Source organism: Scyliorhinus canicula, chromosome 1, assembly GCF_902713615.1.
Source record: "Scyliorhinus canicula chromosome 1, sScyCan1.1, whole genome shotgun sequence".
In the NCBI taxonomy this organism is placed as follows: Eukaryota; Metazoa; Chordata; class Chondrichthyes; order Carcharhiniformes; family Scyliorhinidae; genus Scyliorhinus; species Scyliorhinus canicula.
In genome coordinates this window covers 261828928-261855216 of record NC_052146.1, presented here as the reverse complement: position 1 = coordinate 261855216, position 26289 = coordinate 261828928, and the positions used below count along the sequence as shown (strand labels likewise).

Genomic DNA, 26289 nt, shown 5'->3' with positions numbered 1-26289 from the left:
CAGAATCGAGGCCCTCCCCCCACCTTTCACACCTCCCAGGCACTGTGTTGTTCCTCGTGTCTTAAAAAAGCTCGTAGTCTCAAAGGTGGAGAAGATGCTTTATTGTGAATTTGTTCTCTCTTCAGAGCTTAACTTACGGCTACCTCAAATGCTGCCTGCCTGTCCTGTGTCCTGCTACGAGTTCTGCCTTCCGTGAAGTATGTCCTCACTTCCTGTCCCGGTGTATTTATAGCTCTCCCGTGCTCCCTCTAGTGCTTGCTCAGTTGTATTGCATCTACTCAGATCTACAATCACCACATCCCCCCTTTTTTCTTTACATATTTTCTGTACATCGTTAAAGAAAATTGTACAAAACAGTTACTTATGATATGTGTATCTATACAAGTGATTGTGCTATTGCATATTTTACAAAGCCAATTTATATTTATGAGTCCAATCTTAATAAAAACATTTATGAGTCCAAACTTGATGAATTTGTTCACTGAGTTTTTTCTTTTGTTGTTGTTGACGTGGTGATATTGATATTGCAACTCCGTTGTGAATGTTGTCGGTGTTCTTGTTATTTTAAGTAACCAATGCGTCATCCCATGGTGTTTGCATGGTCGAACCACTGATGTTGACTGACATGGACTTTTTTCGGTGCCTGTGGTATCGATTTAGTATTTCATCTGCCTTGAAAGCTGGTGTGCTTGCTTGTTCTGGAGCAGATGTGAGTTTGTGCGATTCGTTGTCATCCCAAGGCATGTTTGTAGTCTTGTCATTGTTTTGCAGTGTGCTGTGGCATTGTCTTTCATGTGCAGAGTTGTATAATTTTGTACAAGTCGTCGTTTCATTGCTGTTGTTTCTGTCATTCCTGTCTTTGTTGTTTTCGTTGCCGTTCTTGTTGCTGTTTTTGTCGTTTCTGTCTTTGTTGTTGTCGCTATCTTTGTTATGCTTCTTGTTGGTTTTGTTGTTCTTCTTGTAGTTTTTGTCGTTGTGCTTGTAGTTTTTGTTGGTGCTGTTGTTGTTCTTGTTTCTGCAGTGCTTCTTGCAATTTTTGTTGTTCTTGTCGTGCTTCATGTTGCTTTTGTTCTTGCTGTTGTTGTTCTCGTTTCTGCTGTGTTTCTTTTGGCTTTTGTTTTTCTTGTTATGCTCAATGAGTGTCCCGTGTGGATAATTTGAGTCATTGTCACAGTTATTGGTGCAAGTGTCCTTTGTGGAGTCTGTTGCATTGAACGTTTCGTCTCGAGAATGGTGATACTGATCTTATGTTGCATTGATGCTGGTGACATCAGTCATTTTTGGTGGATTTGATTCATCGTCTTTGCTTTCTTGGTGCTCCTCTTCTGGAGTCAAATTCTTCACGATTTCACCTGACGCGGTCTCTCGACTCTTGATGCTCCTCCTCCGGAGTCAAAATCTTCATGATTTCAATTGACGTGGTCTCTCTGGACTCTTGGTGCTCCTCTTCTGGAGTCAAAATCTTCATGGTTTCTGTTGATGTGGTCTCACAGGACTCTTGGTGCTCCTCTTCTGGAGTCAAAATTTGCATGGTTTCTATTGGCGTGGTCTCTCTGGACTCTTGGGTGGCCCTACTCTGTGCTTCTGTACAGACAAGCTGAGAACTGTCAGTCTCGCTGTGATCCTGTACCTCCTGTATGTCGAGTGTGATCACCTTGTCACTGTTTTCGCATGCAGTGGGTAGATGTACATTGTCTTCTTCTTGATTATGTGAGCTTGGTAGACTTTCATAGTCTGCTTGTGGTTGCTCAGATACGGCGGGTTGACCTTCATGGTCTTGTTCATGCATGGTGTTCGCCAGGGAGTGTTTGCTTGCTTCCCTTTTGGAGTCTTTCATCACTCTCACTGTGGAGCCTGTCATCGCTCTCTCTGTGGAGTCTTTCTGTGCTCTCTGTGTGGCGTTGTCTTCGTCTTGGGTATTGCTGTCATCCAATGTATCGACGATCTGCCATGGCACCATGGTGTTGGATTCATCTACCACGAGTAGATTCGTGTTGAGCTTTGCGACCGTGTCGCTGATGCTGTGATCAGCATATCCGAATAACTCAGCCATGTCTGAGTAGTATTCTTCGAAAACCAAATCATCTTGGTTGGATTCATCTACCACGAGTAGATTTGTGTTGAGCTTTGCGACCGTGTCGCTGATGCTGTGATCAGCATATCCGAATAACTCAGCCATGTCTGAGTAGTAATCTTCGAAAAACAAGTCATCTTTTTTTGTTTCGGATTTCTTTTTGTTCTCTTCACTTTGGGTGGTGCAGACTGCTTTTTCCAGGGTGTTGTGCGAGTTGTTTTCAACTGCTGGTTTAAGTTCAGGCGTTTTTTTGTGTTCTGAGGCAAGAAAGTTTGGCTTTACCGCTTTAAGTATCTTGTTTTCAATTTTCGGGCATTTCCCTTTTAAGTAGGCGTGGTCCGGATGCTCAGACGTCATGGCGCTCGTGACGTCATGCGTAGGAATCAATTGCGCATGCGCAAATCGGCCTTCCTTTACTTTGCGGTTTTGTGTCCACTGCGCATGCGCGGCTTGAGCATGCGCATAACGATCCGCGACCAAAACGTTTTGAGACTGCGCATGCGCGGCTTGCGCATGCACATAACGATCAGCAACACAAACTTTTTAAAACTGCGCATGCGCGGCTGGCGCATGCGCAGAATGATAAACGGGTGATTGTAACTGCGCATGCGCGGCTTCCGTTTCCTGCGCATGCACAGACGCAGATTTTAGTTGTTTGTGCCCTAGAGACTGTAAAATGTGGTCGGACGCCATTTTATCGCGGATTTCAGCATTTTTTCTTTCTGAAAGTTGCAAGTTACCTTTTCCTTTCGATCTGGACTGGATTTCAGCGTTTTGGCTTTGTGAAAAATTCAAGTTATTTCTTCTTTTTGATCTGTACTTTTCACTCGCGATTTCTTGACTGAAGCCTTTCTGTTTGTAGAGTTTTGCATCACTCAGTCTCTGTGCAGTTTTGCCTCTGAGCCTACAGTGCTGTTCAAATTCCTTACAGTACTCTTCAAATTTGTTTAGTATTGTTTGTAAGTTGTTGCTGTCTTCATCTTTTGAGTATTTAAATCCATTATATACTTTCCTAGCTTCATGTCCTGTGATGAGTATTGCTATTTTAATTTTGTCTGAGGCTGCTGCTACATCATTAGCTATGATATATAAATCGAACATTTGTTTAAACATTTTCAAGACATTTCTTATATTGCCAGTCATGTCCAGCTGAGGTGGGGTTTCAAGCCACATCCTCGAATAAGCGATGTCTTCCCAAGTCCAATGTCCAGTAGGATATTTCCATGCCATTTTGTTCTTTCTGTGTCTGCAGCTGAATTGTCCTGTAGTAAGCGCCTGAAGCCACACCTGGTACCATGTGTTGTTCCTAGTGTCTTAATAAAGCTCGTAGTCTCAAAGGTGGAGAAGATGCTTTATTGTGAATTCGTTCTCTCTTCAGAGCTTAACTTTCGGCTACCTCAAATACCTCAAGTGGTTATATTTACAGAGGTTAGTTTTGTGACAGAATTTGTTCACCCATACAACCAGTTGTAATCAGAATTTATTACATCGCCTAGCACTTTTAGGTACACCCCAACATCCACAGCAGGGTGGAGACAGCCTGCTGACTAGTTTGCTCTGATGCCTTTGATGACTTTGGCAGCCGTCCTCTGGAGATGTGAGTCCATTGTCTACCCCCTGGTGGGCCAGCTGCTACCTCTGCAGTGACAGAGGATGAGGTTGATGGGGGTGGCAGGCAAAGGGGATTCAGTTGGCTCCATGTCTGCCAGCTGAGCTGATCATTCTTCCACCTCTGCCAGATGTCTCAGATGTCTCATCCTTCTCCTCCAATTCTCCCTGGTTGCGCATCATCTTCCCCTGCATAAAAAGAACAGAACATGGGTTTGAGATAAGTTTCATGTTGCGTCCATTTGAACATTGCACTTCGGTTCAATTCTCATACTTCCACTAGTAAGATAGCCCATTGCTGTGTGACAGAGCATAACTGTGCTGCAAATTGTCCACAAGGGTTGTGGGCCAGTTCCCCCCAGAGAGTTGACCCCATCCACATGCAAGGAGAAGGCTCAGACAGGCATCTGATTTGCAGAGATTGCTGGTGCCCTCTGCACTTAAGCCCCATTTCCCCCCTACATTTTGTGGCATTATACTCTCCCCCGCCCTCAGTGGCATTGCTGACCCCTTCTCCGCAGCCTGGGCACTGATGGCATTAGCCATATGCGCTGATGCAGGTCTGGTTTTCCTGCTCAACCTCTCCCTCCCATCAGGTGAGTAATGTATATTTTTGCGTACCTGACCAAGTAGGACACAAAGGGAGACGTCACTAAACTTCAGTGCTGGCCTTGGCCTCCTCTTCCACACATCTCTATAGTTTATATTTTCATTGAAGCTATCTGGATGCCATGCGATGGTGGGATGTGCACAGAAGACATCACCAAATCCCCAGCTGCATAATTAATTACGGCAAGGCCATAATTTCCTGTCAGCCTCCGTACCTTGAGATCAAGATGGTGGAGAGTGATGGAGGTGATGTTGGATTTTATAAGACAGGGGAAGAGAGGCACAAAAGTGGGTACCTGCGCCTGATAGGAAAAGGGGATTTTCCCAAAGAAGGCACTTTCCCCAACCTTCCCGCCTTTCAGCTTGAGTCGGTGAAGTTGTGGGATGGCCACGCTCCTTTTGCCTTCCCCTGCCCAATGTGTTATGGCAGCCGAGGTGGAATGAGATCCTTGCGTAGCCTTTAATTGGCAACTTAAGTGCCTCAGTAGACCCAAGGGTGGGCCGGCTGCCTGATGCCTTACCCACTCACCTTGATATGGGAGACAAGTTTGCGGGGAGGGTAAAGCATTGGGCTAGCCACATGCTTTATTTTACGTGCCACCCGCATTCAAATATGTTGGGGGGCAGCATAATTCACTCCGAAAAGTCCTTAGTTGAGACTCACTGGGGGACTTCTAGCCTCTTGCTTTACTTTTGGATTGTACATTTCCTGTCTTTTTAGTTCTACGTTGTTGCAGTTATACTTTGGCTGGGATTTTACCAGATGTTAGCAAAGACTGATGTGGTATGGCGGTAAATGCGGCATTGAAGCTAAAGATGGCAATGCCGGTTTTCATGCCATATGGTCTGGTACTTAAAAAAAAAAACTTCAAGTGACTGGTGACATTGTCGGATCACTGGCAGGATGGTCTCTGATTCGCGTGCTCCACCGACAATTTAGATACTTGAGGATTGGGGGCCCCACTTTTAATGGCTCCTCAGTGCACAATAAGTTCACCCTGGCACTCCTGGCATTGCACAGTGCCCAGGGAGTGAATGGGTATTTCTGGAGGTGTGAGCGTAGGGCCTGGGTATGGGCCTCTCCCGACTGAGCGCTGCACTCACCTAAACCCCCAGGAGGTCTGCTAGCTAGATGCATATCTTTGGAGACCGGTCAGGCTTCACATCGTTCTACCATCACGCAGTCACGAATGGATTTTTTGACAGGGTTGGGGGTAGGGGTGAAAATGTTTCTTGTGTACTGGCCTTTTAATAACATGTTAATGTATTCAAAGGTGGTTTCCGACATTCAATGTTGGGAAACTCACCCCATCACTGACATGGTTTCATGCTGATGTAAAATGCGCATGACGCGAATGGGAGCAGAAATCCCAGCCTTTGAGTCAGCCAACAAATGTGATTTTCCATCATAATTGTTGGCATTATTTCCATTGCTGTATAAATGCTGGAAAGTGTTTTCTTATTATAAATGTCAACATAAAAGACACTGTCTGAAAGTTGTGGAAATAAGGACAATGCATTTATGGAGATTAGCAGATCTGCAATGGCTTTTTTGCTGTCCCAGCAATTTAAACTGTCTCCTGCTGGTAAATTTCATTGTGCCATCTGCATGATTTTAAAAGCAAGTTTAAAAATCCTAAAGGAGTGTCTAAAAGCCGTGAGCTAAAAAAGGTATTTAACTTATAAACAGTTAATATTAAATAGTTAATATTTGTATATTATAATTAGATTAAGTGGTTATAAAAGATTCTCCTTAGAAATTGCTGCTGGTTTAGGCAGTATTCAAACAAGTGTGCAAAGAAGAGTGCCAAATGGTAAGGAAGGTTGAAAGAAATGTTTTTTGTATTCTTTCATGTGATGTGGGTGATACTGACTAGGCCATATTTATTGTTCAACCCTAAGTGTCTTTGAGAAAGTGATAGTGAGCTGCCTTCTTGAATTGCTGCAATCCATGTAGTTTAGGTACACCTACAATGCTTTTAGGAAGAGAGTTCCAGGATTTTGATCTAGCAACAGTGAAGAAAAAGTGATATATTTCCCAGTCAAGATGATAAAAGGAAATTACTGCGGATGCTGGAATCTGAAACGAAAGGGAAAATGCTGGAAAATCTCAGCAAGTCTGGCAGCATCTGTAGGGAGAGAAAAGAGCTAACGTTTCGAGTTCGAGTCGAGTAGAGGGCTTTGACAAAGAGTCATCGGACTCGAAACGTTAGCTCTTTTCTCTCTACAGATGCTGCCAGACTTGCTGAGATTTTCCAGCATTTTCCCAGTCAAGATGATGTTTGGTTTGGAAGGGAATTTGCAGGTGGTGGTATTGTCATACATGTGCAGCCCTTGTCCTTCTATGTGGTAGAGGTCGTAGGTTCGGAAGATGCTGTTGAAGGAGCTTTTGTGAATTGCCGCACTGCATCTTGTATTCGGTATTCATTGCTATCGCTGTGCGTCGGTGGTGGAGGAAAGAATGTTTAAGCTGGTGGATGGTGCCAATCAGGGGGAGGTCAGGAATTGTAATGCAAGGGAGTGTAAGACCTGAGGTTGTAGGTTTGAGACCCAACAATTCTTGATAGGTATGAAACAGAGGCTTGGGGAATCAGGAGAAGGCTTCAAAACTAGTCACCAACTGGAAGTGCTTGCAGGTGGGTTCACAGGCTAGGTATAAGGCAAGTCACTGCAGCTGAGGAAAGGAAATAGGGCTGGTGAAGATTAGAAGACCAGTCAGTACAGCTAAAGAAAGGAAATAGAGCTGGTGAAAAGGAGATAAATTCTGACAAGAGGACCAAATTGGAATCATGCAAGCAGAAATAGTTCAGTTTAAGGATCAGTTTTTTTTTTAATTGAAAATTGTGAGAATAAAAAATGAATACAATATTAATGAGTATTGCAGTGTGGAAAACCTGAACTTGCAACATGACACACAAATGCTAATAAAGTTTTTCCCCGCACTGCAATTGATAAGGAAGTACTATTCAAAACTCATGTTACAGGAAACCAGAATAATGTTTATATAGATTAGCAATACTAACATAATCACAGAACTCCATGGCACAGAAGGAGGATATCCAGCTCATCGTGTCTGAACCGGTGGAAAAAGAGCTTTCTAGCCAAACCCATTTTCCACTTTTTTGTCCACAGCCCTATAGTTTATGGCACTTCCAAATGCATATGGAAGTAGAGAAGACTGAGGGGCAATCTGATTGAGGTGTACAAGATTATGAGGGGCATTGTCAAGGTGGTTAGGGAACAGCTGTTCCCCTTCATTGAAGGGTCGGTTATGAGGGGACACAAGTTCAAGGTGATGGGTAGGAGATTCAGGGGGGGTTTGAGGAATAACGTTTTTACCCAGAGGCTGGTGACAGTCTGGAACTCACTGCCTGAGAGGGTAGTAGAGGTGGGTTGAGTCACATCCTTTGAAAAGTACCTGGATGAGTATTTAGCATGTCTTAACATTCGAGGCTATGGGCCAAGTGCTAGCAAATGGGATTAGGATTGGCAGATCAGGTGCCTTTCATGCGGCGGTGCAGACTTGATGGACTGAAGGGCCTTTTCTGCGCTGTATTTTTCTGTGATTCTGTGATGCAGCCATGTAAAATGGCCACCTGCAAAGGATCATAGGAATTGTGGTCAACTTGGGGCACAGACAGGTACATAGCCTCTGTGTATTGTGCAAATAAACCAGACATGGCTGAAACTTGCATCCATTGAGAATCAATTACCATTTTCCCCAAGACAATAGCATTCGCATTAAGGACCATCAATGATAGCAGACTAACCGGCACCACCCCCTTATTTGGAAAGGCCTACATGCCTGGGACAATGATAACTGGGATCCGCCCAGCCATTGAGGTACCCATCCCCTAATTGGCTAAAATCGATAAGGGTGATTGAAAACCCTAACGATCCATTGGACCTGGAGTAAGAACCGCCCAAAAGGGCGCGAAAGAGACGAAGGATAAAAAGCCCTGTGCACTAGAGATCGGTCTCTTTTTAAAAAAAATTTAGAGTATCCAATTATTTTTTTACCAATTAAGGGGCAATTTAGCATGGCCAATCCACCTAACCTGCACGTCTTTGGGTTTTGGGGGTGAAACCCACGCAGACATGGGGAGAATGTGCAAATTCCACATGGACAGTGACCCAGGGCCGGGATTCAAACCTGGGTCCTCAGCGCCGCAGTCCCAGTGCTATCCACTGCTCCACATGCTGCCCTTTCAGAGATCGGTCTCTTTTGGAACCAGCCTGTGCACGACCAACTGTAGCAGAACAACCAATTTCAAGGACCCACGACCATTCCTGAAGGACGAGTGCAGTTGAGGCGAACTCAACAACTTCCACGTGGCGTGGGAGAATCGTGGGAGGGCCTCCCGACATTTTTTAACCCCCACACTGGCGCCCCCAGCGATTCTCTCCCCCCCCCCCCACCCCCGCTCGGAAAAATCGGTGCTCGCCGTTTTTCACGGCGAACGGTGATTCTCCGAGCCTGATGGGCCGAGCGGCCGGCCCTTCACGCCCGTTTCACCACGGCAGCAACCACACCTGGTCGCTGAATTTGTGAAATGGGCGCCAGATGCCCGTTTGGGGCATCTAGGGGCCCGGTTGGCACGGGAGCACCACGACTGTGCTCGGGAGGGGACAGGCCCGCGATTGATGCCCACCGATCGTCGGGCCAGCGTCCAAAACGGACGCACTCTTTCCCCTCCACCGCCCGGCAAGATCAAGCCGCCATGTCTTGCCGGGCGGCTCAGGAGAAAGATGGCCACCGCGCATGCGCGGGTTCGTGCCGTCTGCGCGATGAAGTCATCCGCACATGCGCGGGTTGGAACCGGCAACCCGCGCATGCGCGGATGACTTCACATTCTCGGCGTGACGAGGTTGCTGCCGAGAAAGACGGAGGCCCCGCTCATAGCCCCCCGGGTGGGGGTGAATTAGGTGCGGGGAGCGGGCTCCGAGGCCGTCGTGAACCTCGGCCGAGTTCACGATGGCCTTCACGAATTCGGCCCCCTTCGGAGAATTCCGCCCCTTATCTCGCACAGCGCCGGTCACTCGAAGTTAAGTAAAGGTCATCTTAGTTGTTAGGTGTAGTTTATTACGGAGCTGTGTGTATTATTGCATAGAGATACAAGTCTTAATTAGTTATTAATAAATCGTGTTTTTGAGCTAACATACTGGTTGTGTGGTCATTTGGTCACTATAAGAAATAGCTTGTGGTTGGATTGGATTGGATTTGTTTATTGTCACGTGCACCGAGGTACAGTGAAAAATATTTTTCTGCAAGCAGCTCAACAGATCATTTAGTACATGGAAGAAAAGGGAATTAAACAAAATTCAAGAAAATACAAGAAAATACATAATAGGGCAACACAAGATATACAATGTAACTACATAAGCATTGGCATCGGTTGAAGCATACAGGGTGTAGTGTTAATGAGGTCAGTCAATAAGAGGGTCATTTAGGAGTCTGGTGACAGTGGGGAGGAAGCTGTTTTTGAGTCTGTGCGTGTTCTCAAACTTCTGTATCTCCTGCCCGATGGAAGAAGTTGGAAAAGTGAGTAAGCCGGGTGGGAGGGGTCCTTGATTATGCTGCCCGATTTCCCCCCGCAGCGGGAGGTGTAGATGGAGTCCATGGATGGGAGGCAGGTTCGTGTGATGGACTGGGCAGTATTCGCAACTCTCTGAAGTTCCTTGCGGTCTTGGGCCGAGCAGTTGCCATACCAGGCTGTGATGCAGCCCGATAGGATGCTTTCTATAGTGCATCTGTAAAAGTTGGTACGGGTTAATGTGGACATGCCGAATTTCCTTAGTTTCCTGAGGAAGTATAGGCGCTGTTGTGCTTTCTTGGTGATAGCGTCAACGTGAGTGGACCAGGACAGATTTTTGGTGATGTGCATCCCTAGGAATTTGAAACTGCTAACCATCTCCACCTCGGCTCCGTTGATGCTGACAGGGGTGTGTACAGTACTTTGCTTCCTGAAGTCGATGACCAGCTCTTTAGTTTTGCTGGCATTGAGAGAGAGATTGTTGTCGCTACACCACTCCACCAGGTTCTCTATCTCCCTCCTGTATTCTGACTCGTCGTTATTCGAGATCCGGCCCACTATGGTCGTATCGTCAGCAAACTTGTAGATGGAGTTGTAACCAAGTTTTGCCACGCAGCCGTGTGTGTACAGGGAGTAGAGTAGGGGGCTAAGTACGCAGCCTTGCAGGACACCGGTATTGAGGACTATTGTGGAGGAGGTGTTGGTGTTCATTCTTACTGATTGTGGTCTGTTGGTCAGAAAATCAAGGATCCAGTTGCAGAGTGGAGAGCCAAGTCTTAGGTTTTGGAGCTTTGATATGAGCTTGGCTGGGATTATGGTGTTGAAGGCAGAGCTGCAGTCAATAAATAGGAGTCTGATGTAGGAGTCCTTGTTTTCGAGATGCTCTAGGGATGGGTGTAGGGCCAGGGAAATGGCGTCTGATGTGGACCGGTTGCGACGGTATGCGAATTGAAGTGGGTCAAGGCGTTCCGGGAGTATGGAGGTGATGCGCTTCATGATCAGCCTCTCGAAGCACTTCATTACAACTGACGTTAGGGCCACCGGGCGGTAGTCATTGAGGCACGTTGCCTGGTTCTTCTTTGGTACCGGTATGATGGTGGTCTTCTTGAAGCAGGTGGGGACCTCGGAGTGGAGTAGAGATAGGTTAAAGATGTCTGTGAATACCTCTGCCAGCTAGTCTGCGCAGGCTCTGAGTGCACGACCAGGGATCCCGTCCGGGCCCGTCGCCTTCCGTGGGTTCACTTTCAGGAAGGCCTTCGGAAGCTGTGATGGTGGGTAGGGGTGAATTGTGGGCTGCTGGGGCACTCGACAGTGGATTGTTGGTTACGTGCTCGAACCGAGCATAGAATGCACTAAGTTCATCGGGGAGGGGTGCGCTGCTGCCAGAGATACTGCTCGGCTTCGCTTTGTAGCCCGTTATGTTGTTTAGTCCTTGCCACAACCGCCGAGAGTCTGTCTGTGACTCTAGCTTAGTTTGAAATTCTCTCTTGGCATCTCGGATGGCTTTGCGGAGGTCGTACCTGGATTTCTTGTATAGGACAGGGTCGTCTGCCTTGAACGCCTCAGATCTGTCGTTCAGTAGGGAGTCAATCTCGCGGTTGAGCCATGGTTTCCGGTTGGGGAACGTACGTACTGCTTTCTTTGGCACGCAGTCGTCCACACATTTGCTGATGAAGTCTGTGATGGTGGTGGCATACTCATTTAAGTTAGTCGCTGAGTTCTTAAATATGGACCAGTTCACATAAAGGGTAACAAGGCAACAGTGATTAAGTACGATGAGGATTTAGTATCCTTTCAGGCAATGAATTCTACACCCCCTATCACCCTCTGGGTGGAAAGATTTCTCCTCTGCTCCCTCTACCCTTCTACCAATTACTTGAAATCTATGCACCCCAGTATTGACCTTTCTGATAAGTGGAAGAGGTCCTTCCCGTCTATTATATCTGGGCCTCTCATAATTTTATATACCTCAATTAAATCGTTCGGCCTCCTCTGTGGCAAAGAAAACAGTGCCAGCCTGTCCATTCTTTTCTCATGCTAATGTTTTCCAGTCCTCTTGTAACTCTGTACCCTCTCTAGTACAGTCATACCCTTATTTAATATACTGAACTTACAATTTATGGTAATGTTGTATCATTATTACTTATGAGATAAGAAAAAAATAATTTAAAATGTATTTTATATTTCTTTCCCAAATGTGTTCAATGAGGTGCTGAGTTGTAAAAATGCTAGTGCATTTGCTCACTGTAATCATTTTGAATTCTATCATTCACTCGCTTGCTTCGTGTTTCCATTGCTGCGCTGCTGTGACTAAACTGAGGTTACTTATTTAAATGGTAAAAGCATGAGGCAGAAATTTTTAAATATTATTGACAGCAGAAAAACCATTGGCAATCAGCAATAATGAACAATAAGATATAGGCAAATCTGTGTCTTTCAATTTTGTTGAATTATTCTGCTTCTTAAGAGTCTTGTTCCAAAGCACCACGAATACGGGTAGTGTTCCGACACCTAGCCCACTGGCTATTCTTCATCTGTGAGCCTAAATGTCGAATTACTATCACAAGGGCTTTTGGTAAATTTCTATACAAGGCTATTCATTGGAATCATTGATGCAGGGATTCAGGGCAAACCCTTGGAATGGATAAGAAGCTGGCTGCAGGGTAGGAAATTGTTACAAGTTATGTCAGAGTGTGGAGAAATACTAAGTGACGTGTCTCGGAGCTCAACAATGTGGACTGCTGCTGTTTCTAATTTACACGAATGACATGGACTCAGATACACTATGCAAAGTGTCGAAATTTGCAGGTGAAACCAAACTAAGAAGCCCATGGAATTGGAGGTAACAGTTCAGACATTATGGAATAAGTCGGACAAATTGGGCAAGATTTTGGCCGTGGCAAGTTTTGGAATGTTGGTAGATGGGACCTGAAAATATCGGCACCGGCTGGTGTGCCTGTTTTGCGACAAGGTGGGCAGCCAGTTAGGCTCATTAAAAGCCTCAGGTGCGATCTACCGGCCGCATGGGGTGTGGTGCGGCCGGTAGATGCCGTGAGATCCCTTTTCCGGACTCGCCACGCTTTGTGAGATCGAACGGGATCTCACAAGATGTCGCGATCTGAATCCCACCCATTGTGGGCAGGATCAGTATTTGGCAAATCTACATATAAAAGTGAGGCAGCTAGTCTAACACGGACTTTCTCAATCTACTGAGAACCTGGGATCTAACCCCTTCAACAAGGAGATCTTAGGCGAGCGCCATTCAATACTGGGACCACAAACTGGGTCCAGGCTGAACGGCACTTGGTAGGGTCTCCCAGGGAATCAGAGGGCAGGGTGGAACCCTGGCACAGCTGGTGCTACCTGGGAACCCTGGCACTGCCAGCCTGGCACCTGGGCACCAGCATGGCACTACCAAGGTGCCCAGGTGGAACTGGCAAGGACACTGCCAGGGTGCCAGGCAGGCGTTTTTTCTGTGCCGGGAATCAGGCCCAGGGGTGTTTTCCCACGTGAGGCGGGGTGGGGTGGGGGTGGGCAAGGACCCCCTTATAGGCGAGTTGGGGCTTTGGGGGATCTGGGGATCGTGTCGGGAGGGGGGGGCATTGTCGAGAGATCCTGCTATGAGAATTTCTGGTGAGCGGGCTCCTCAGTGCAGGATATAGGATTAAGTGCAGTCTCGGCGAGGCGTTCCCCAGTCAGGGCTCGGATTGCAGCATAGTCCTGTTAGATAGCATGGTCTTTCTTGGCACAGTGAGCGCCAAGAAAAACCCGACTGAACGCACTTGACACAGGACTCTGTTGAAATTTGGTAAGATTACGTCCCTTGTTAACGATTGTTGAAGGAGGCCGACTGGAATTTTCAAGTTGGCGTCGAGTTTCCAAATGTGAAAAGTGGCAGTTCAAGTGCCAATGCTCCTGACGGGCCTACAGGCCCTACCTGCCCACCTTGATGTGAGTAATTTTCCCCAAAACTGGTGGCCTGGCTATTATTTCTATTTTAAATTTATTTTTATTTGGCCCTCCAGCTTCAAAAGCCCATCTGCTGCCTTAAATTAGACAGGGAACCTCTGTAGCCCCAGTCAAGATTCCGAGGAGTGACTGCCTTCCCAGGGGGGGGGGCAAAGTTAGGACCGGGAAAGATTTCCAGCTCCTGTTTCCTGCCCCCAAAGCAAAATGTCATCTGTCATTTTCTGATTATTTAAGTGTAAGATGCTACACATAGGAAGGAAAAGTAGATGATAAATGTACTACCTGAATGGTGTGAAATAGCTATGGATGAAGTGTGGTGAATCACAATCTAGTAATTCACACTGTGTTATATTGTATGTGTTGTGTTCTTGTAAGCTCGGTATACGAGCAGTTGCGCGGCTCTGCCCATAGGGGGAGGTGAGGAGTTTGTACTGGACTCCACCCTTGGCTCCGCCCATGGCTCCTCCCACTAACCGGAAGTATAAAGCTTTGCAGTCGTGAGCCTGCCTAAAAGTTCATCTCGTCGCAGGCAGGCTCTGTTGTAAGACTATTAAAACCGCTGTTCACTTCCAACCACGTGTCTTGTGAATTGATGGTCACATCAATTTGATAGTCTTAGGAAACTTGAAGAAAACGACGATGGAATCAGCCCTCAAACCTGATCGACTAGAACGCGACCCGCAGGCTGCAGAGGCGAAATAAATTTTTCAACACTGGCTCCGATGTTTCAAGGCCTACCTAGCTGAATTAAGCACATCAGAAACTACAGAGGAGCAGAAACTCAGCCTACTGCACGCAAGGGTGAGCCACCGTATATCTACTCAACTTAACAGTACTACCTCGTATACGGGGGCCCTGGCCATGCTAGATCGAATGTACGTGAGGCCCATCAACGAGGTCTATGCGCGCCACATTTTTACGACCCGCCGCCAGCGCCCCTGGGAGTCGTTGGATGAATTCCTGCGGGAATTAAAGACTTTAGCTCGGGACTGTAATTACCAAACTGTATCAGCCGAACAGCATATGGAGCTCGCCGTCAGAGATGTGTACGTGGCAGGGCTCAGGTTAAACTATGTGCGCCAGCAGTTACTTGGAAAAGGGGCCCAGAATTTAGAGGACACGGTAGAATTGGCTACCACCATGGAGGTCTCGTTCCGCAGCCTCACCTTGTTCCCCGCGGACCAAGCGACCCCATCCTGGGCCCCCGGCCAGCGACTGCCCCAGGCCAGCGCCGCGCGGTCACCCACCCACTACGCAGCCCCAGTGTGCTATTTTTGCGGACAGCCCCAGCACCCACGGCAGTACTGCCCGGCCCGCAACGCGACCTGCAGCAGCTGCGGTGGCAAAGGACACTCTGCCCGGGTCTGCCTGGTGAAGAAATCCCCCTCTCCTAACTCCCCCGCAGCCCAGAGCACTCGTTTCCAAAACTCACAGGCCCGCAGGCCCCGAAATGCTGCGGCCTGTACTCTGACTCTGCCCCCACCCGACACGTGCGACTCATGGGGGCAGCAATCTTGGCAACCCCCCTCCACGTGGCCGGCCACGTGCGACTCATGGGGGCCGCCATCTTCCTCACCACCCGCCACGTGCGACCCACAGGGCGGCCATCTTGGGATCCATCCTCTTCAAACTCAGAAACTCACCTCGAAGACTACGAACTCAGAGGGCAGTCATCACGGGGCCACTCTAGCACAGCTGATCGAGCCGCCAACTACCCGCAACTCAGCATGGTCACGTTGGACCAGTTGCGTCCAAAGCACCTCCGCAACTCAAAGATGACCGTTAAAATCAGCGGGTACAGGACACCGTGCCTCTTTGACTCCGGGAGCACCGAGAGCTTTGTACACCCAGATCTGGTAAGACGCTGTTCGCTCCCTATTTTCCCTGCACGGCAAACTATCTACCTCGCTTCGGGCTCACGCTCCGTTCACCTCCAAGGGCGCACCGCCGCGACCCTAACGATCCAGGGCACTAGCTATGCTAACTTCTAGCTATACGTGCTCCCTGAACTCTGTGCCCCACTCTTACTGGGACTCGACTTCCAATGCAATCTCAAAAGCCTCACACTCAGCTTCGGCGGGCCCTTGCCCCCACTCACTATCTGCAGCCTCGCTGCGCTACAAATCGACCCCCCTCCACTCTTTGCCAATCTCACGCTGGACTGCAAACCCATAGCCACTAGCAGCAGGCGATACAGCCTGCAGGACAGGGTGTTTATCAGAACCGAGGTCCATAGTCTTCTACGTGAGGGGATCATAGAGGCCAGTAATAGCCCCTGGAGAGCTCAGGTGGTGGTCGTCGAGACCGGGGAAAAATTCTGAATGGTTGTGGACTATAGCCAAACCGTTAATCGGTTCACGCTCCTCGATGCGTACCCCCTCCCCCGGATTGCAGACATGGTGAATCAGATCGCCCATTATAAAGTCTTCTCCACGGTGGATCTGAAGTCTGCATACCACCAGCTCCCAATCCGCCCGGGGGACCGCCACTATATGGTGTTCGAGGACGACGGCCGCCTCTTCCACTTCCTCCGGGTTTCCTTTGGCGTCACGAATGGGGTCTCAGTGTTCCAACGAGCAATGGACCGAATGGTGGACCAGTACGGGCTGCGGGCCACGTTTCCATACCTGGATAACGTCACAATCTGCGGCCATGATCAGCAGGACCACGACGCTAACCTCCATCAATTTCTCCAGACTGCCCAGAAACTCAACCTCACGTATAACACGGAGAAATGATGCCCTATCCCGTGGGACATGCACCAGCGCGCAGATCAGCCATCTGAAAGCCATCCACGTGGACCTCTGCCATCCAGGGGTCACCCGGCTCGCCCACTACGTCAAGGCCCAAAATCTGCCTTTCTCCACCGAGGAGGTAAAAGCCATCACCAGGGATTGCCCGATCTGTGCGGAGTGCAAACCGCACTTCTATAGACCAGACAGGGCCCACCTGGTAAAGGCCTCCCGGCCCTTTGAACGCCTCGCAATCGATTTCAAAGGGCCATTCCCCTCGACCAATCGGAATGTGTACTTTCTAAACGTAATAGACGAGTTCTCCCGCTTCCCCTTTGCTATCCCGTGCCCCGATATGACCTCCCACACAGTCATTAGGGCCCTGCACACATCTTCATCCTGTTTGGTTTCCCCAGCTATGTACACAGCGACAGGAGTTTGTCCTTTATGAGCGACGAGCTGTCAATACCTGCTCGACAAGGGCATTGCCTCGAGCAGGACTACCAGTTACAACCCCAGGGGGAACGGGCAGATGGAGAGGGAGAACGTGACGGTCTGGAAGACCGTCCTACTGACCCTCTGGTCCAGGAAGCTCCCGACCTCCCATTGGCAGGAGGTCCTCCCCGATGCGCTCCATGCTATTAGGTCCCTCCTATGCACAGCCACCAACCAGACCCCTCACGAGCGGCTATTTGTTTTTTTCAGGGGCACTACCACGGGGGTTTTGCTCCCAGCATGGTTGAAGACACCGGGCCCGGTTCTTCTCCGGAAGCACGTCCGGACCCACAAAACTGACCCACTCGTGGAGAGAGTGCTCCTACTCTACTCGAACCCTCAATATGCGTTCATCGAATACCCTGACGGCCGTCAGGACACTGTTTCCCTCAGGGACCTGGCGCCTGCAGCTCCCAGCTCCGACACTACTACCGCCGAGGTACCCCTCACACTACACCCCACCCAACACCCCGCGCCCGGCGCCCCCACGCCTGCAGGTTCACTGCCAGTGCTCCGCGCCCCCGCGCCTATGGTTTTCCGGCGCTCCCCGTCACCAGTCGAACCAGTCGGGTACGAAGTTCAGACCGAATCACTCCTGAGTCTGCCATGGTACCCTCGCCGACCGCCACCACCCAGCCACCAGAAGAGGCTGCAACCCTGGTGCTTTGCAGATCTCTGTGGACGACTCGACCGCCAGACCGACTCAATTTGTAGACCCATCACCCCTGCTGGACTTGATTTTTTTTACAGGGGGTGAATGTGGTGAATCACAATCTAGTAATTCACACTGTGTTATATTGTATGTGTTATGTTCTTGTAAGCTCGGGATACAAGCAGTTGCGCGGCTCTGCCCATAGGGGGAGATAAGGAGTTTGTACTGGGCTCCACCCTTGGCTCCGCCCATGGCTCCTCCCACTAACCGGAAGTATAAAGCTTTGCAGTCGTGAGCCTGCCTGCCAGTTCACCTCGTCGCAGGCAGGCTCTGTTGTAAGACTATTAAAACCACTGTTCACGTCCAACCACGTGTCTTGTGAATTGATGGTCACATCATGAAGTTGAAATAGATTTTCGGAGTCTTTGGTGGATTTGGTGCCGAACTAGGTGGCAATCAACAAAACCAAGATTATGCTGAATTTCTTAGTTGGATCAGCAAAATATGTCAGAGCCAGTAATGATAAAACCTTTACAGTACCTTGGTTAGACTGCAGTTCAAATACAGCATCCATTTCTCATTGCCAAGAAATAAGAGAGACTTTCAAGTACTGAACATAGTGCAAGAAAAAGCCGTGAGACTGATCCCCAGTGTTAAGTGACTGAGTTTTGAAGAAAGAAAGCATTTAAATTGTAATATGATAGCTTAAATAAAATTGTTAAAGGTATAGAAAAAGTTAACTTGGAATATTATTTTTAAAGGTACATTTATCAGTAAAAGATAATTGTCAGGATAAATTACAAGAAACTCTTGTCACTCAAAGCATAATTAACAGGGGGAATAAACTCCCAGATTCAGTGGATACAAAAGCTATGGAATAATTTAAGAAGCAATTTGATATGACAATGGATCTTTCTGAATGGATGAATGAAGATGGTTGTGCTAAGGACAATCCTCATCCATAACTATCTTGTCCGCTTGCATTCAGTAACTTTCCCGTTGCAAAGCTGGGTTTGAATCTGTCCTCTTCAAACAATCAGGAATTTTCAGCCAGGATCATCAAATATGTCAGATGTTCACAGTGAAGATGTCACTTCATTTTATGGCAAAGTAATTGTAATACGATGAAAGTTTCAAATTACACATGCTTCATCATGCATCATTGCTGAAATATGAAATAACTGCTAGACATTGGGCGCGGGGGAGGGGTGGTGGAGGGAGACAGAGAGAGAATTTGCACGTGTTCACCTAAGGTGGGGATTAAATTGAGAAACATTATGAGCCCCACTGTCTTCCAGGTCTTCTGGGGCTGGAACAAAGGATAGGCAGCCAACCAATTTCCAGGAGGAGGTTTGCATTTTAAATATGTTAATGGAGCTGACGGCCTCAGATTTAACCTGTACAGGTTTAACCCTGAGCAACCAGGTTTCAAGGGCCTCAGGAAACCTTGCAGCTGAAGTGAGGAGGGGGCAGTCTCGGGGGGGGGGGGGGGGGGGGGGGGGGGGAAGGTGAGTGCTTTCATAGTACTGCATGTGGGCCAGGGGGAATGGATTGCTCTCCCCGGCTCTTCAAGTTTCTGCCTATCAGACACCCCACCCATACAAAGGCCTTCAGAGTCAGGTATTGGATATTGGAATACCTAATCCCCTCTGCGGTCGAGAATTGGCTGGTAACTTTCCCAATGTGCTCTCCATTTGACTCAAAGTCAAGTACACTCTCATCTAGGGAGGCAACCTGTCGGGATCAGCAGGTCCATGCTTTAGAGTTAAAACTCCACAGAATGATGGCGATCCGAATGCCTGACTTTCCGAACTGAAACTTTGTCTGTAACTCTCCCGTACCTTCTACATATCCTGACTCTGTTAATATCCACATACATGTTTTTGTACAATAAAATATGTGTCAACTAACCCTATGGTTAGTAACACACCATTCTATCGGCATTTAAAAAATATATAACTTGTAAAAGTATTTTGTTACTATTAATTTATAATGTTATGTTCTAACTAGAACACTGTATTCAGAGGATGAGGAGGACACCCCCACTTGATGAACTTCAACCTCCCCCCTATCAGGATGATAATGGATCACCACATCTCTCCTACACACCATCAGAACTGGATGACAAGTGTGAACTGTCTCATTCCAGTGCAGATTGCAACAGTCCACGTTGTTCATACAGTAAGTGCCCTAGCGAGGGAAGTGTAGGCCATGAGACAGAAAGCTACCATCACAAAGGATACGAGGAAGATGTTCCCAGCGACAGCACTGCCATCCTGAGTCCAGAGGTAATGGAAATGGAGATATCCTCCTGGTTTATTGAGTTATGTTTCACTTCAAATATCCATCAGAGCTACAGGAGTTGCAATTATTTGCAAATAAATTGAAATACCTTATGCTGTTTTTTGCACATAATCATGCTTCCCCAAGTTAAACAGATTTTTACCCTTCATACTGTTCTGTAGTCTATTTGTTTACGTCATCTCCTCATGTATTTTCAGTTATTAAAAAGGCACCTTCACCTAGCAACCAAACTTAATTCCTTTCTCTCCCTAAGCAAGGGTCTCGTAGAAATGTTTCAAAATTATCTTTTGATTAAATAGTGAAAGAATGGATGAAATTTTCTCAAAACTGCTACTGCTCTGCCACCATCACCACCATAATTGGAGTTTTCTGCTGCACTTCCAGCAAATTTACAGCGGTAGAGGATGAGCATCTCAGGAGATTCCCAGCCAATATTTTCTATGATTGGTGAATCAGTAACAAGGGGGCATAAGATTATAATTAATATTAAAAACATTGAAGAAGAAGTTAAAAACAATTGTTTTTCTGTGAGAGCCTAATAGAATGTAGATTGCATTCCAGCAAGGGGCAATTGAAGCTAAATCGGTAACCACATTTCAAGGAGAATTACATAAAGGAGTAGGGAAAGAATTGCTCTGCTCGTTTTCTGTAGGGATATTATCAATGCATTAAAAAATCATAAGCTGGATTCTCCGTCGTCGGGATCTGACGTTTCGCCGGCAGTGCACTCACAGCCGTGGATTTCCCGACGGCGTGGGTGTGCCCACAATGGGAAACCCCACTGGCCGGCTGGGGGAGAATCTTGCCTCATATGTTTTTAGTGTCACTGCATATAGAAATCAAAACAATTTTTGATCCTTAGAGAAGAAAAATACTAAAAGATATGTCAGAGAGTAGTTAAACTGGGTTAGTTAGTTCTGATTTAAATCTAGTACCATTCAAAGGCCTGATGGGATAAATGGCTTCCATCTATGCAAAGACTTCAATGATTCCAAACCAGTGTTGTTGATAGTCACAGGTATGGCTATGGCCACATCATTTTAGCCACATACACTAATTTTAGTGGAAATTGGATTTCACATGAAGCTTATGGCTAATATATTGGGCAACACTGTTCTAAGCTTAACTCAGAATATTTATGCAGCATCTAATACACATAGACGTCAACCCAATTAACAGAGAGCAGCTTGATATTACAATATGAAATGAATGGTATGGATATAACATTTATGTCTACTTAACTATAATATTTAGAAATGACTATATCAAAGAAGAAAAAAGGATTAGCACTGAGAGAACACTTAATTCTATTCACCTTTGGTTTATGACATCCTCAGACATGAGTGTGAGCAGTGTTTAAAGAGGATGGAAGGACAGCATTTGTGCAGGATCACTCAGAGGCATGAATGTGACTTTAATAAGATGTGGGTGGTGTCAGTGGTGGTTGATCAGTTGAGGATATGAGAGAGAGGGATGGGCAAACCTGCAAGATTTATTGGTCCAAAGAATGATGTGCAGGAGTAGGCTGGAAAAGACAAAGTAAGGGGGTCTAGTAAATATTTTGCGAGGTGCACTCTAATTAATTGCTTGAGACCTTTAATTTTTTTGAATTGCTGTGCACCTGTTGTAATTTAAAGAGACCAATCTATGCTTGATCTGCACAGGAATTTCCAGATTGCTGCACAATTGTACGATTTAATTGTACGATCCCTGTCCTGGTTAGCTTGTTCAAACACTTGCTCCCATATCCAGGAGAACCTCTGTCTAGTCTGCAAGCACGATCCTGATATACCAATTGCTTCTCATTTGTGTTCTCCATTCCAGTCCCACTTTGACCGTGGCTTTCTACATTCTGTGGTGATATATCTATGGGCTATATCATAGATTGATGATGGGCGACCTCCAACCAGCAGGTAGCGGTGCAGACACACCATGTGGTCGCTAGACCAAGGTCATATGACCAGTGAGTCCCATATAAAGGGAGACACATCTGGCTATCTTGAAAGGAACATTGAGAGGGTAATCAGACATGCAGGTGAATCGTCAGTGCTAGTTGCAGATTTCAGAGGAGTAATAAGCAGACTCCATGATGAAATGAAAATGAACTGAAATGATAACGTGTTCTGTAACCACGCAAGACTCAATAAAAAATTCTGGTTTGGACAAGTCTAAGTGTTTGGCAGATTCAGTCGTAAGGTATAAAGGACCAAACACAACTCTTCTAATTAAGCTTAACAGATGCTAAAGAAAAAGCACCTCACCTTTCAATTAGCACTTATGGTCTTCTGGACTCGTCACTGAATTCAGATCATAGCTACAGTTCTCATTTTTTGTAGGACAATTGCTGGAAATGATTCACTAGAGCCATTTTTGTTTTGTTTCTTTACTAGCATTAACTTCTGCTTTTTTTCTTGCTGCAGCATTCCTTTTGTCATGTAATCTCATAGAACAGTACAGCACAGAACAGGCCCTTCGGCCCTCAATGTTGTGCCGAGCCATGATCACCCTACTCAAACCCACGTATCCACCCTATACCTGTAACCCAACAACCCCCCCCCCTTAACCTTACTTTTTTTATTAGGACACTACGGGCAATTTAGCATGGCCAATCCACCTAACCCGCACATCTTTGGACTGTGGGAGGAAACCGGAGCACCCGGAGGAAACCCACGCACACAGGGGGAGGACGTGCAGACTCCACACAGACAGTGACCCAGCCGGGAATCGAACCTGGGACCCTGGAGCTGTGAAGCATCTATGCTAACCACCATGCTACCCTGCTGCCCCAATCTTTTCTGCCTTCCATCCAGATCTTCCATTTTGTTCTTTCCTCCTCTCCTCCTTGCCCTGTTTCTGTACTTGATTAAAACATGTTACATTTATAACATTTTTCAGTTTTAAAGAAAGGTCATCAACTTAAAACATTAACCTCTGATTTGCCACAGATGTTGCTGGACCTATTTGAGTATTTTCAGCATTTCCTGTTTTTAAATAATTCAGCACATGATACTATTGCTGTTTCACTCCCTCTCCAGTCAATGATGGAAAGACAGTTGACTTTGCCTCAGTCCTTAATCAAAGTCACATTGTGCAGGCCAGTGAAAAGTAAATAAGAGAAATGAGTTGATTCTGCTTTCAATTTTTCTTCCTCCATCTCTATATGAAATGCCTCATATCTGCTCAGCGGCTGTTTAAATGACCAAAATAGATGAGAACATGCCCTGTGGGGAGTCATGAGTACAAACATATATTCATAATCTTGCTGTACTGTGCACGACTACACCACAGCACTATGGCACCAACTTGCCACATCAATGGAATTGTTACTTGATATTTTTGTGGGATTATATTGCCTATTACAGATTATTTATTCATGAGGTTTGATGTGATATTTTTATGTTCATTACCAATGTAATCTGATGACTGTGTCATATAGAATCCTCCATTAACCTTACTTATTCAAAGATTATAGTGTCAATAGTTTACACTGTGGATAAAATATTTTCATTTTGTTCCTCCGCTGGAATGATAGTAACCTGCTGAATCAAAGTTCATTGAAAATTAACTTGAATTGCAAAACATGATTAATTTAATTTAGCAGCTTTGGACCAATCTATTTCTGATACTGAACTGGATACAACAGCTTTCACCGTAGCTGTGGTACGACTATATTATATTCACATTAAGCTCCAGGATTACATTGAATGTCTGATAATTCGATAAAGACAGGATATATTGATTCATCGGGGATTGTGAACATAGTTGCTCCATTGCATCTCACTGTGCATCTCACTGTGCACAGTGATAAGGGAGAAGACATAACAACGGTGCTTTTCAGAAGCATCAACACATCAGTTAACATCCGTGATATTCCCAGGGAGGATTTATATATAGCTTGTATAGGTAGTAGGTTACAAAGTTAATATAACCATCATTGAATATAACCTCAGCAAGTAGGACTACATTGTGCTGATATATGGAAATAATAGACAACAATTAAGTAGATCTTAATAATAATAATCTTTATTGTCACAAGTAGGCTTACACTGCAAAGAAGTTACTGGGAAAAGCCCCTAGTCGCCACATTCCAGCACCTGTTCGGGTACACAGAGGGAGAATTCGTAATGTCCAAGTTACCTAACAGCACTTCTTTCTGGACTAGTGGGAGGAAACTGGAGCACCCAGTGGAAGCCCACACAGACACAGGGCTAACCACTGTGCTACCGCGCTGCCTTGGCCAAATATGTTTATTTGTTTATTTTAAATACTGAATTAACTATGGGAAGATTACTTCTGATCAGTTATCTGGTGTTATTGGAGGACTTCCTTTATTATGAACCTTAAACATTTTGCATTCTACACAGGATAAATTACATTTTATTCCCCCACTGAATTGATAGTAACCAGACAAGCCGAGGTAATTTACAAGTGTCGATCATTTTACCCAACAAGCCTGAAGAGTTCAACTTGTAATAATCTTTGATTAAAATCTTAATAAAGCACAATTCAACAATAACGTAGGAGTAGTGACAAATCCTGCATAATTAATGTTTATTCTTATAATAGAGAATAAAAATAGAACATTTAGCAAAGAGAAAATGATTAAGTAGTTGTTTTGACCAAAGTAAAATTTACTGACGGCTTTTGAAGCTTTTGTCTTACTGGTGGTGTCAGGAATCAGAGCTTTTTTACCCTTTCACATCTGGCACTTTGATTCCAGTCCAAACTATAGACATGAAACAAAAACATCCTTCCTGCTGACTGTTAGACAGTCGAAATGAATTGGATTTTGACAGATTCAATCCTGTTCCCAATTATATTATGTAGGAGTATTAGAGACTGCAGATCATTCTTTGTGAATTGAGACATATTATTGTGATTATGTAAGGGGGCATCTATGTTGCATCTAACCCCTGATTGTATCTAACTTAAGACTTTAATTTTTTCGTACTGATGCAATGTTTTTTGATTTACTAAACACCATTACCATTTTTCTGGATGGGCCTATTAGCACCGACAAATTATTTTTCTTAGAACTTGGAAAAGGATTATTTTGTCTTTGGAATATTTCACTTTAGTTTTATAATTTTAATGATTAATATGGAGTACATGATGAGGATTAGGAGAGTGAATTACATGCATATATATTGTACTGTCCCAAATTATGCATGTTTGTTTATAGTTGTGTGAAATATTCAATGTAACAATCATATCAGTATCCATCAAGTATTTAAGAATCCCCTGTGTACATCAGGAACACAACATTCAATTTTTCAGTGCTGAAGATGTATCCTAAATTTGTGCTCCCTTGTTTTTGTTTTATCAGGCAGTGAAAACAATGTACATTATAATCCTTCATAATTTTGATGGCCTTCATGAAGATATCAGATCAAGATCCCGAGGGGTCTTGACAGGATGGATGCGGAAAGGATTTTTCCGCCTGTTGGAGAATCTAGAACTTGGTGTCACTGTTTCAAAATAAGGGGTTGCCCATTTAAGACAGAGATGAGGAGAATTGTTTTTTTCTCGAAGAGAGTTATGAGTCTTTGGAACTCTCTTCCTGAAAAGGCAATGAAAGCAGAGTCTTTGAATATTTTGAAGGCAGAGCTGGTGATGTGGAACATAGGTGGACCGGTGAAAAGAGCGAGAGTTTTTGCGCACTTGAAGAGTTTAAAAGCTGATGTGGTCATGCTGCAGGAGACCCATTTGAGGGTGAAAGATCAGGTGAGGCTCAAGAAGGGGTGAATAAGTCAGGTGTTTCATTAGGGTTTGATAATAGGGCTCTAGGGTGGCGATCTTGGTGGGCAAGAGGGTGAGATTTCAGATGGCGAAGGTTGTAGCAGATCAGCAGGAGCAGAGAAGACGGCGGGTCATGATGGGTTCCCGGTCGAATTTTATAAAAAATAAGCTGGCACCATTGATTTTTTTTTTTTTTTTAAATAATTTTTATTGGAATTTTTTGAAAAATATATATCAACAGAACAATATAACAGTAACAATAATAATAAACACCCCCCGGCACCCGTAACAACGCATATAACAAACCCCCCCCCACCCCCCAAAACCAATAAACAACAAAATAAATTAACAATAAGCAAATTTATTTAAACACTAGCCCCCTAAACCCCCCCCTTTCCCCACTGCTGCTGCTGCTGACCTAGTACCTTATCGTTGAGCCAGAAAGTCGAGGAAAGGCTGCCACCTCCTAAAGAACCCTTGTACCGACCCCCTCAGGGCGAATTTGACCCTCTCCAGCTGAATGAATCCCGCCATGTCATTAATCCAGGTCTCCACGATCGGAGGTCTCGCATC

General features: G+C 45.8%; 1 protein-coding gene across 3 annotated transcripts in view; it reads left to right on the top strand.

The window, feature by feature from the left end:
• Nucleotides 1–26289, top strand: part of syt14a (synaptotagmin XIVa) — a 271602-nt gene that overhangs the window by 172265 nt on the left and 73048 nt on the right. For all 3 annotated transcript variants that reach the window (XM_038812298.1, XM_038812288.1, XM_038812279.1), the window contains one exon: nucleotides 19684–19961. In XM_038812298.1, coding sequence (XP_038668226.1) covers nucleotides 19684–19961 — 278 coding nt within the window. The remainder of the gene's footprint in view (nucleotides 1–19683; nucleotides 19962–26289) is intronic.